The 12,806-nt window shown below is 30.0% G+C and overlaps 1 protein-coding gene across 1 annotated transcript; it reads right to left on the reverse strand.

The window, feature by feature from the left end:
• Nucleotides 1-638: 638 nt before the first annotated feature.
• LOC114379796 (arogenate dehydratase/prephenate dehydratase 6, chloroplastic-like) lies at nt 639-2,606 on the reverse strand. Its single transcript, XM_028338516.1, has one exon. The coding sequence runs from the start codon at nt 2,346-2,348 to the stop codon at nt 1,071-1,073; it is 1,278 nt and encodes a 425-aa protein (XP_028194317.1). The 5' UTR covers nt 2,349-2,606; the 3' UTR covers nt 639-1,070.
• Nucleotides 2,607-12,806: the final 10,200 nt, after the last annotated feature.

Below are 12,806 nucleotides of genomic sequence, written 5' to 3' on the forward strand. Positions count from 1 at the left end.
GAGCTGCCTCATCAGATTTGTTGTCTAGTTGATGCCATTGTCCACAATGATAATCTCATTCCCGCATGTTAGTTTCACCTTTACATCATAAAAAAATCTAAGGCCTTTTTCTCTTGAAAAAAAAGTTATCATCGGGCTATAGTATCTGAGGATATTCTTTGCTCTTGCAAAATAAACCCAGCATGAGAGTGGTTGGCTCTGAGCTATTTTATATTATATATATAAGCTATTATTTTTAGCTTATATATTTCCTTTTTTACTCGAATTTAAAAACTTCCTAGTACTGAAGAAACTACAAAAAAGATACTACAAAGACAGTAGTTGGCTCGGAAACTTTGGTTGCTAGTTTTTGAGGCACGACAGATCTAACAATAAAATTATTTGCAAGAGGATATTTCTCAAAAAAGACTTCAAAAAAATATCTAAAGAAGCTAAAACATTAGAAAACATTACAATTTTAACGCTAACAAATAACGTTGTAACTACTCCCAGTCTCGCATTTCCCATTAAATGTGCGAGCCATTTAAGCATATTTCGTATCGAAAAACTTCCGAAAAATCCAGAATATACGAAAGAGCCATAGCAACAATATGAATACGACAATGACCAAAAAAGAAAAGAAAATGACAGGGTTGGATGAATCTCTCCCATGTATACTTTTTTCCTAACAGAAACACAACAAGTATTCACCAACCAAAGTGGCCAATTCAGTGTACACACAATTATTACAAAGGCATTTAAATTAAACCAACTACCCTTTCTAGCTTATCACACTACCACGTATCTAATTATTCTCCATCCCTCTACGTACAAAAATCAACGTACGTATTCTCTTCGTCTCTTAATTCTAATTCATTGCATAACCCTAAAGCCCCAAAATATGACAAACGAGAAAGAGATAATACAAGAACACCAATGAAAATACATGGGGTAAGATTAAGATAATTAAAATAATGAGTTTATGTTTTCTTTTATTCACAAAATTCAGAATCCATATGAGACATTTAATATATGTTTTTGTTTTCCTCTCTTTTGGGAGGGAGAGATGAAAAAGACAAAATAAGGGGATGCTAATCTCCCCGGGAGGAAGGTGTCCAGGGTGTCATGTCCATAGGGTAACTCCCCAACACTCGCAAGAAAGACGTGAATTCCTGCACCTCCGCCAACGCGTTCTGTGCCCTAACCTCAGCCATGGAGGCCTCAAAATCAACGTAGAACAAGTACTCGAAGTGCTTCGCTGTTCCCACGTTCGCGTCATCCACCAGCCTAATCGGACGGTTCCGATGCGGCCGTGACTCGATCTTCGTTAGACTGATGTTACGGAACGCGAACGCGGAAAGCACTTTGAAGAGCACCGAAGTTCCCTTGTCGTGTGCGAAAACAATGCTCGTCTTGAAAGGACGGTCCGTGCGCGGAATGATAGGCTCTCTCGCCAGCATCACGAACCGCGTGACGTTGCTCGGATCGTCTTGGATTCCGTCCGCCATCACGTTCAGGCCGTAGAGCTCCGCCGCTCGTGCGCTCGCGATGGCGGCGGTATCGCGGAGGTTATTCGTGGCGACGAACTCGGCGGCGCCGGCGGTGTCGTCCACGGCCTCGCGCGCCACGTTCAGGCCGAGTTTGGTGAGAGTGTGCTCGCACTGCGCGAGTGCCTGCGGATGCGAAATCACTCGCGTGAGGAACTCCTTTCGGACGCCGGGGAGCGCGAGGAGGCAGTGGTGGACCGGGAGCTGGACCTCGCCGACGATGTGGAGGCGGTGGCGGAGGAGGAGGTCGTAGTTCCGGTGGATCGAGCCGCCGAGGGAGTTTTCGACCGGCATAACCGCTCGATCGGCGATCCAGAGCTCCACCGCCTGGAACGCAACCTCGAACTGGTCGCAGGGAATGGCCTCGCAGTTCGGATAGGCCTTGCCGGCGGCTGCCTCGGAGTACGCGCCGGGAACGCCTTGGTACGCGACGCGGAGCTTGGAGCCGTGCATCGGCGCCGGCGAGAGGTCGGAGATTGTGAGCGGCTTCGGCGGGAGCGGCTTGTTGTTGGCCTGTGCTAGATTTCCAATTGGAACGAGTTGGAGGTCGCTGACGGCGGCTTTGTGGCCGTTGACGGCGGCGATATGGTCGGCGGTGCCGCCGTTCTGGTCAGCGGAGGAGGTTTGTTCTTGAGAAACGACCTTGCTGGCTAAGATGGCGCAGGAGCTCTGCCAATCGGCTCGGCTCGAGCCGACCCCGTAGCTGGCGGGCTCAGACGCGAAGGCGCATTTGACAAAGATTCGGCTAGGCGCGACTCGACGCGGGCGAAGAACGTGCTTCAAATTGAGAGCGTTGGAAGTAGGCGGCGAAAGAGTCTGCATATTATGGTTTGAGAGAGGAATAAGGAAGAAAAATGGAATTGAGTTAGAAGGAGGGTGGTAGGTGTAAAGTGAATTAGGTTACTATGCTTTGCTTGGTGTTCTTTCTCTTTGGAGAAGGGAACCTCAAGCTGAGAGATAAATGAGGGGTGGTTAAGGGATTTATATATTAATGGGAGTTGACAGGCAGAGGAAATGGGTAGTGAAGCTGCATAAGAAAGTCTTGATAGGATGGATGGGTGGTAATAGAGAGAGAGGTCGTTCGGTCATTCTCACACCTACCCTCCTATCCTTTGGCCCTTCAGGACAAAATAACTTTCACCAAATTTGATCAAAAAGATAAGTAAGAAATTATTAATTTAAATATTATTTAAATAATTTAATTCTAACTTTAAAAAGATAATCACTTGTCAGTTCAATTACTTGATTAATTTTTTTTTTATTTTCTTCCATAAATAAATCTATTTCTTTTATGTATCTTTTACTACTTTTCTAATTTCTATGCCTCCTTTAAGACATTTTCTTTTTTCTTTACCTAAGCGCCCACTTTAACGTAACGTAAATGTTCTAAATGTTGTCAGTTTTTTTCTTAAATACTACTTTTTCCTCCTAAATTTTCACAATCTAGCGATTTTTTGTTTGTGAATTATGTATTCTAACTTACAAAATAGTGAGAATTTTGTTTACAGAAAAATCGTCACAGTTAAGACAATTCTGTGGTGATTTTTATTCTAAATTATTAGAATTAAAGTAATTTTGTGAATTTTTTAAAATGACAAAACACAACTTGTACTAATTCAAAAGGTAAAATTAGTAAAAAAAGAAAAAAAAATCTTTTAAAACAAAATTCATGAAATTGTGAAATTTTGGAGGCAGAAATTATAATTAACCATTGTTTTTTTTACAAGAAATTTCTATAAGGCACGTATGTGGATGGTATGATGGGGATTTAAACTGAAATAAATATTATTGAAAAAAAGAGAGAGAATAGAACAATAATGTCAGTAATGATAATTGTATGAAAAACTTAGATATGCATACACATATGTCAAATCATTTGCTTAGAATGATTATGAATTCTTGATGAAGCCGGTGAAATCATTGGTAGTCATTGGTAGGTAAGGAGTGTCTCAATTTCAAGAAAATAGGTGTGAACAGAGTTTAGGGGAGAAAATTTAGATTTTGAGACAATAAACAATTGCTTTGATGGTGATAAAGGCATGTATTAAATTAGGATTTTAAAATATTTTTATTATAAAAGGTTCTGTGGTATTTAATTAAGATTTTTAAATAGTATAAATAAGTGTTGTGGTATTTAATTAAGGTTTTTAAGATTTTTTTAAGAAAGATAACAAAATTTGATAATATTTAATTATGATTTTTTATAACTTATAAAAAATCTTTTGATATTTAAAAATATACAAATTTCGATATATTATTTTTTAAGAAGGATTTCAATGGATTTTATCATACTTCTTAATATAAAACATCTATTAAACAATCTCATCCAAACCCAATCCTTGAGATTTTGTTAAATTTTTTTTCTCTTTTTCGATTAATTACCAATTTCTTTCTCTCATCACACATACTCTTTTTCTCTCTTTAATATTTTTCAAGATGCACGTGTCATATATATTTCTCCAATTCTTTTGAAATAAAAAAATGACAAATATACTCTTCCTCTGAGCACCTTTTCCTTTGTTTTCTAAATTAAATTAATGATTGTCTTATGTGTTAAGACTTAAGACTAATCATGTTTTCTTTATACTGACTATGCCCATAACCTATTTGACGCAATGTTTTCGTGACTGTTTAATATATGATTTTAAATCTATTGTTCAAATCCAAAAGTGAGAATGAAAAAATGCTATTACAAGAAAGATTGGTATAGGATGACATAAAGCTAGAATCAATATAGCTATTTGTTACTTCTGTTATGTAAAATTTGACAAAGTTATGAAACTTAAGTTTCGATAGACTTGTCTCGAAGGGAGTAGAAGAATCCATTCAAAGGTAACCAAAGTACGATCTAAAATTCAAGATGAGTCTGACATCGAACAAAATTATTTTGATTGGAAGTGATGGTTCCAGTAACTTCTTTAAAACACGTGGGATTGGGAAGCATTCAAAAATAGGATTTTTTTTTTTTTTTACAATTGAAGTATCGGTTGATGCGGTTGCAGAAAAGTTATGTGAAGATGGTTAACAATATCAGATCAATATATTTAGGAATATCGTTATACACATGTCGAAATGATATAATTTAACTGTTATTATTAGAAGTCTATAAATAAAATTGCCGATGACTAATTTTCGAAAAATTGAAACACTATCACTTAATTCCTCAAATACCAACAACATCTATCATTGAAAATTGGCTATAGATTCGGTCTTGATTTCTCATTGTTTTTAGAACTACTATCGAAATTGAAATTATTATAAAAGTAATATTTAAATCAAAAACACTCTTATCAAGTTTACTTACTAATCATCTTATAGACTACTATATTATTGTGATATAAAAATGGACATTTTTATTGAAATTATAACTGTTGTATGCATTAAATACTAAACAATTTTTCGATAAATTGAAAACTATGAATTTGCTTGTTTAATTAAAAAGAATTCAAAATCAAGAATGAATTCTATGTCACATCTTTAAACATTATTTTTGTTAATAAAATCATTTAGTGGAAATTACTTTGCTAATTTGAACATATCTTTCTTTTGAGGAGTAAGTACAATTTTCACGATTAACACTATTAAAAGATTAAGAAAATTATTTTGGTTGTACTATTTTTTATCCAAACTTCACCATTTGTTATTATTTTTTTTACTAACTCTTGTAATTTTGAATATGTTTTTAAAATTTTGCATAATCCTTTCAAATCTTATAAATCTATAAAGTCATTTTAAATCTTTAAAATTCTTATAATATAAATCTATTAAAATCTAAACTATCATAAAAATCTTGTAAATAAATTTGATAATTCATAATATTTTTACATAATCTTTAAAATTCACAAATTTTTTATGCTAAATTAGTATTTAAGAATCTTAATCCAATACACTGCACTAAACCTAAACCCAGAATATAAATGTACTTTTACTTTTTATGGTAATAATTAAATCAATTTTATATTTTTAAAATATTAGATATATTTATTTTTTAATTGAATATTTTCTTTATAAAGCAGTAGGTGGATTTGTAAAAATATATAATGTTACTTTTTTTATTGGTACACATTACTCTTTTTATTATCTGGTTAACATTTGGGAAATATACAAAAATGATATTTTATAACTTAAATTTGTATTTTGCAAAAAGAAACAAAGTTATATAGCTTTAATGCAGTAGGATTATTTTTTTTTTGAAAGGTGGGATAATTTTCAAAAAGCTAGAAAAAACTATGTAGCTAAAGTTTCCATAATCTCTCTTCATTTTAGGAAAATAAATGGACACTTAATTTCACAGCTCAAGTTATTTATGGGTAATAAATTTGGGTCTAAGAAGTAATTAAACCAATTTTGATGATCTTCAATTCAGGAAATAAGGACCAACATGATTTTAGAACTTAAACCTAAATATGATATTAAATAGTTGATGTGACATTTGAATATGATATAATGACCGGATTTTAGAACTTAAAAATTACCTAAATGTATTTGATATTAAATAGCTAAGTTGATGTCACATTTATACATGCAAACAACTATTTTAAAGTTAAGTTTTTTTCTCTTTCATGTTTTTTCTTATATTGAATTATTGATGCTAGGCTTTGCAACCTGAATGGTAAATATAGAAGGAATAAAAATATGCCAAGTTTGATATGGAGACTAATGATTTAATATTTCAAGTTAAATTTAAGTCGGATCAAACTTATATTTTTTTAGAAACTTAAATTAAAAATAAGAAAAAAGGGATTAAAATGATTAAAGGGATGTTTAGTTGAGAAAAAGTTTTTCTATGTCTAGGAACCATGAGAATCATGTTTCTTATGAATAAATAAAATTTATTTGATTAATAATTGAGAATCTTTATATAAATTTATTAAGAATTAAAGAATTATAAATATTTTTATTAATTATTTTAATTATTTATCATATTATATAATTTAATAAAGAATAAAATGATATTTTACTGTAGTAAAGGAAAAATTAAACTAAAAAAAATAAGATTTTCATCTTCTTCCATGATTTTTTTTTGTGAAGAACTGATTAAAAAGTATTTTCAAAAAATATTATTTTTTAGAAATGTTATTTTTAAACTACATACTAAATATATGAGAAACTAAATTTCTAAACTTATAATTTCTAAAAAACCAAAAATTTCTCTCTTAAAAAACACGGATAAAGATAATTTGTTTGTTTGTGATCTTCTTAATAATAAACTAAGGACATCTTTAGTGGCAAAACCACTTTTGAATTAGAAGCACTTTTAAATTTTTGAATGACTTTTTGTGAGTTCTGTCATATAGAATGTAAGAATTTTTTCATATTTTTGTTCTAATAGTAGATTCTATTTTGGGTTCTTAAATTACTTTTAGGATCTTAATTAAATATATTTTATTAACTAGTTTTAAATTAAATTTAATTAGTTAGGGAGGAGACAATACAAAATATTTTTAAAAAAAATTCTTAAGAGTTTTTTTCCTTAGAATCTAATCTACATGCTGGAAATCTTGAATGACTAGTGATAGAATTGATATAAAGAAATTTTTAAATTCAAGAATCCAACTCAAAAATCTCATTAAAAATACTCTTAATTTCATATCTAATACGTCTGTATCATTTATCAAATGATGCAGTGGAGTCTTAAAATAGAGTCGGTCATAGACTCAGTCAATACAGCAATGCTATAACTATTATATAAGTATCACTAACAATATTTGTTTGACATTTCAATACCTTTAAAATAAATTTATTTGATTAAGTAGTTAAGGGTATATTTATCTATAATTTCATTTAATTAATATAAGCTTAATCTATAAACATTCAAAGAAGAAATCTATGATAAACAATTTATATTTTGATATAAGGTTACTTTATCTATTGATATTTTTAAAAAATTAATTTATATATATATATATATATATATATATATATATATATATAAACACTCTTGTTAAAAAATAATACCTAAAATCTCTTTCCTTTAATCTAGTTATTCTAATGTGCATTGAAAGAGAGAGTTTGTACGATCTGTTGAGAAACAAAAATGAAAACTAATATAACTGAAATCAAAATGAATTACATTGAACTTTAAAATCATATCATTTTGATGGCCGATGAATGAAATAAAAGTGATAGGAGCAAGTGATTTTTCCTCAAAATTAATACAATTCAACCACGATGACCTATTTTAGAAGTGAAACTCAACTAATATAATTTTGTGACTACAAAAAATCTGTAATTAATAATAAATAACGTGTTTAAAATAATATGTTGGAGAATAGAGAACATATCATCAACATTTTTAACATAAATTATTGACTTTTATTAAGTGATTTAATTATATTTAAAAAAATAAAATTTAACTCATTAGTCTTTAAGGGAAAAGATAATATATTTTAAAGTAAAAGTAAAAAATATTTTTTCATTTTTACTTTAAAATTAAAAAAAATTACTGATAAAAAAGTGAACAAATATATTTCAAGAAAAGACAATGTAATTTTTTTTTGGTATGAATCTATTTTTTCCTTGAAGTTATAAATTTTAATGTTACACGAACTCTTAATTGGCTTCCGAGAAAAAAAAAACTCTTAATTGGTTGAATGTAAACTTAGTACTGTATTAGACAAACTAATGTTATGCATTGCATTGCTATGTATAACTCATAAATAACGTATAAAGTACTCCTAACAATTAAAAAAAGAAAAGAAAAAAGAGAAGAGAAACTAAAAAAAGAAAAACTTGATTGCCCAGATAAAGCTGACAAGTGACTATTGGCTATTGCTGACTTCAAGAGACACAAGGGACATGAGCCTTAAAATTGGCCAGCTAAAGATTTGAAATCTTCTAAGATGAGGACATGGAAAAATTTACATTAAAATTTGGTTAAATTGTTTTTTTAATTTACTTTTCAGGTTTTATTTAATTTTTTATTTTTTAGAATTCAATTTAGCCTTCTAAAATATATGATAAAATGATCATATTCAATAATATAATTTAACGTTAAAATTTATATGTGTAAGTTGTATATTCTTTCTGTTCCCTTTTATATGATGTTTAGGATTTTATCAAAGTTATTAAAAAATATAATTACTTTTTTGAAGTTCATAATATATGTTATGCAATTTTTTATTCTATCCTTTATCCTTTTAATTAATTAGACTTTATTTCATCTAATTTCTAGTAAAAACTGCTCATGGAAAAATATCTAATGATTCATTGGTTTTATAAAACGAAAACTAATTTAAAATAAATGTTGATGTTAAAACGTCAACCACAACCACAATAGAATGGAGGGAATATAAATTAAATAGTTTATAAATTTTGTAACTATTATTATTAAGACCTTTCAGCTTTCGCTTCTGAATAAGACAAGAGATATAATTAAAGTAATTAATTATTTGAACTCACAATAGGACTAATTATTTGTCAAGAATCCAGTAACACTTAAACCTTTTGGCTTTTCTACAACGATAACTAAATTACTTAATCATTGATGTTTTATCACTTTAAATATGATATAATTATGTAATAAAGTTATTTATATATTTATTTAATTAAAAATAATAATAATATGAAAATTATTTTTTGGTTGAATTTATATAATTGATGTAGAGAAGGCTATTAAGATATCTCATGCAGAGAAAAGAAAAAAGAAAAAAAACATGTCATGTTGATTAATATTAGATTAAATTACTCAAATGATTTCTTGACTTTATTTTAAATTAAAATAATATGATTCTTTAAGTAATTATTTTATAGCATGCTGATACTTTTTAAAAAGTTGATCGTTTTCAATATTAAGACATAATTTTAAATTTTTTGGTATTTATTCAAGACATAAAATTTATCTCATTAGATTCTTATATTTAAAAATTATAAAACTCAATTGATATTTGGATAAAAAGAAATATAAATAAAACAAAAATTGCACGAAAGTAGGTCTCACGATTAATATTTTAATTGATTTTAAAAGATTTTTTTAGGTTTCTGATTGTTGATGGGACTCACTTTTATATATCCAATAATCTATTTCCAACATAATGATTAAAATTTATTCCATTTCAATGTTAAGTTGCCTGTATATCTCAACTTGGATGTGAAGGATTAAATGTATAAACTAAATTACTCTTTTATAAAATTGAAATAATTATCTTTCCATGAGCTAACTTTTGATTTGAGTCTAACCATTGCTAATAAAGACAATTACCCTCAACTTATGCAGAGAAGGCTTGTACACCCGATTCATGAAAATATAACTACATGTCAGGCATTCTTGAGTCTTGACCTAAATGGAAGCACTGTGACCGTGAGCACATTTTGCAAACCTTGTGGTGGGGTAATGCATGACAAAATACTATAATTGCTGAAGTCAAAACAAGTAAAGAATTAAAACTCTAAAACAATTATAACAAAAAAAAAAAAGTTAGCATGCAAGCCCCACAGTCCACCCCTTGGTGGAGAGGGATTAATCTTCAAATAAGCATCATTATGAAAGTGACTTCTCTTAGAAGTATCAATATAATAATAATAATAATAATAATTTTTTAAAAGAAAAAATTGAAGGATTCGCAAATTGCTTGTAGGTATATTTGAAGGATTTTGTGCATTTTCATTCTTGCTAGAACCACCAAAATTATAAAAACAGATCAAAACATTTTTTTGTACAAATTGACAAGATTATTAAGTTCACATAGATGGCAAGCATATAATCATCACATATCAATCAATCAAGATATATCAAAAGCACATGTAAATTGAGGTTTTTCATTTGATATGTTGGTAAACCTAACATAACTAAATATTGAGTTCTATTAATACCATTATCAGTTCGATTCTCTATCTTTTATGAAACTCAATGAATAACTGAACGAGGAAATTTCAAATTATAAAGCATGAGTGCATGACACTTGTTTAATGCTTTAGATATAACAACAATGAAGTGTCCCTTAAGAAAGGAATCAAACGATGTGATGTGTATCTAATCAGTCACCCACCAAACCTCTCTAAGACATGTAATTTTTTAGTCAATGATTTAAACCCCAAAATTATGAAGAAAACTATGAAATTGTGAATACATGAAATAAACATCTTCTCTTAAGACTTAACTAAATTCTCACATTTTTAAGGGAAAAAAATTTGATTTCACCAACGTAGTCACAATAATGTGAATGCAACGACAATAACAACTTCACACCAACAACCTCCACCGTCTCACTTATGTTAAACAATCTTCATGGGGTGCATTGAGGAAATTGTTCCTCCAATGTTCGAAGTAGAAGGGATTGCGAAATGAATTTTGGATTTCACTCATGTAGTGACAAAAGGACGAATATCCGACAATGATGACAGCATTTCAATCGCCTCAAACAAAAATAACAAAATCACTATTAGAATGATGGTTCTACGGAAGAACCAGAATAAGTGGGTTTTTTTTCTCTTATTTTCATTCTTTTTTATTTAATTTAAAAATTTTCTTCTGTTTTTACTATTTATTTTATTAAAATTGTTTAATAATAAAATAATATTTTTTTAATACTCATGCGTGTTTGATGGGTCACCCACTGCTGAGTGATTTGTTTAACATTTTTCATATATATATATATATATATATATATATATATATATATATATATATATTCATAAAAAAGCGACAACATAAATCGAAAATGGTATACGTGTTTTCTATTTAGTGGCGTCTGAAAAGAATGGCAGGTGTATTTTTGCTTTTCGTGGGCCAGGTACGAAAAGTTGGAAACAAAACCAACAACATTTATACATATTTGACATTTTATTTTCATTTAGTATATACTAAGCTATGCACGTAAAATATGGCAGGGGAAGCAGGACACGCATCTGATGAATAATATACAATAGTATAAACAATATCTGTACCGAAAACGAAAATACTGCAAGATGCTTCACCTTTTTGATTGGTTAATAATGAGTTTTCTCTGGGTCTATTTTACTTTTAAAACTGAACTGCCCTGATTGAATTTATGAATCTCACTTGGATTGTTGGTGTTTTCATAGCCTCACTCATTGAATCTATAATTAATTGTTATATCCTCCAGTGTGAAACCCACGATTGAATTTATTTATTTGGAAATCTCAGTTGTTTTAAACATGGTACACAAGTTCAACACCTCAAACCACCCTATGCACATATATATAAAGAGAGAGAGAGGAAGATAAATGTCCTTTTTTTTTTTAATTGAAATAAGTGGGCAGTCTTTGTTTTTCTTTGTTTAATTATAAAAAAAAAATCATTGAAAGAGTTTTATGAAAATAATAGAGAAAACGAAAAGGAAAATATATATATTTTTGAAATGGAAAAGGAAAACATTTAATATTGTGCATGAGTGTTCACGTTACTCAGTAAATATGCAAATAAATAAGTGATATTATAAGTATTAAATTTTAAATATGAAAATTCAATTCTTATGAGATGAAAACACGAAATTTTTTCACGCGGCAGCAACCACACGAAAGAAGAGGAATACAATGAAAATGCTAAGAAATGAGGAAGGAGAGGAAGTCGCGACAACGTAGGAAAGAGTGGGGTTGTGAAGTGTTATTTTCAGGAGCTTTTTGAAGCTCATAATGTTGATTATGATACAGTGGTGAGTGATATCAAACCGTGTATTTCAGATGAGGTAAACAAGGCTTTAACTGAACAAACATCACTCTCATTCTGAAGTGCGATAATCCATCGCCGATGAAGGAGCTTAGGCCGATCTCGCTATGTAAAGCTTCAGTGAAATACTCAATCATTCTTTCCAAGCTAGTGATATTGAGGAGATCCTGAAGGTACCCATAATCCCAAATAAGGTACCTGATGAAAGAGTGTGGGGTTGGAATAAGGATGATATTTACTCAGTGAAGTCAACGTACCATGGCTTTAGGGAAGAGAGCTTGAGCTTGAGCCACCTGAAAATCCCACCAAAAGTTATCGATTTCTTGTGGAAAGCATTTCGAGAATGTCTCCCCACAAGGTGCAACCTCCAAAGGCACCATGTGAATTTTTCTTCTCTGTGTGTCAAATGTGGCACTGATTTAGAGAACTGTTGATAGATGTTTTTGTTGGAAAATAAAATAAAAATGAAGGAAAATAAATACGAAAAAGATGCCCAGTCTTGGATCAAATAACAAAATAACAGTATCAAATTAAATTTAATTGACAGCACATGAATAATGCATTATAACATACAATAAGCACAAGTAAAAAATAAATTAGGGGAAGAAAGATATAGTTTGGGTTGAAGCGCGTAAACGCTATCATAGAGAGAA

The sequence above is a fragment of the Glycine soja genome, chromosome 12 (genome assembly GCF_004193775.1).
Source record: "Glycine soja cultivar W05 chromosome 12, ASM419377v2, whole genome shotgun sequence".
NCBI classification, from domain to species: Eukaryota; Viridiplantae; Streptophyta; class Magnoliopsida; order Fabales; family Fabaceae; genus Glycine; species Glycine soja.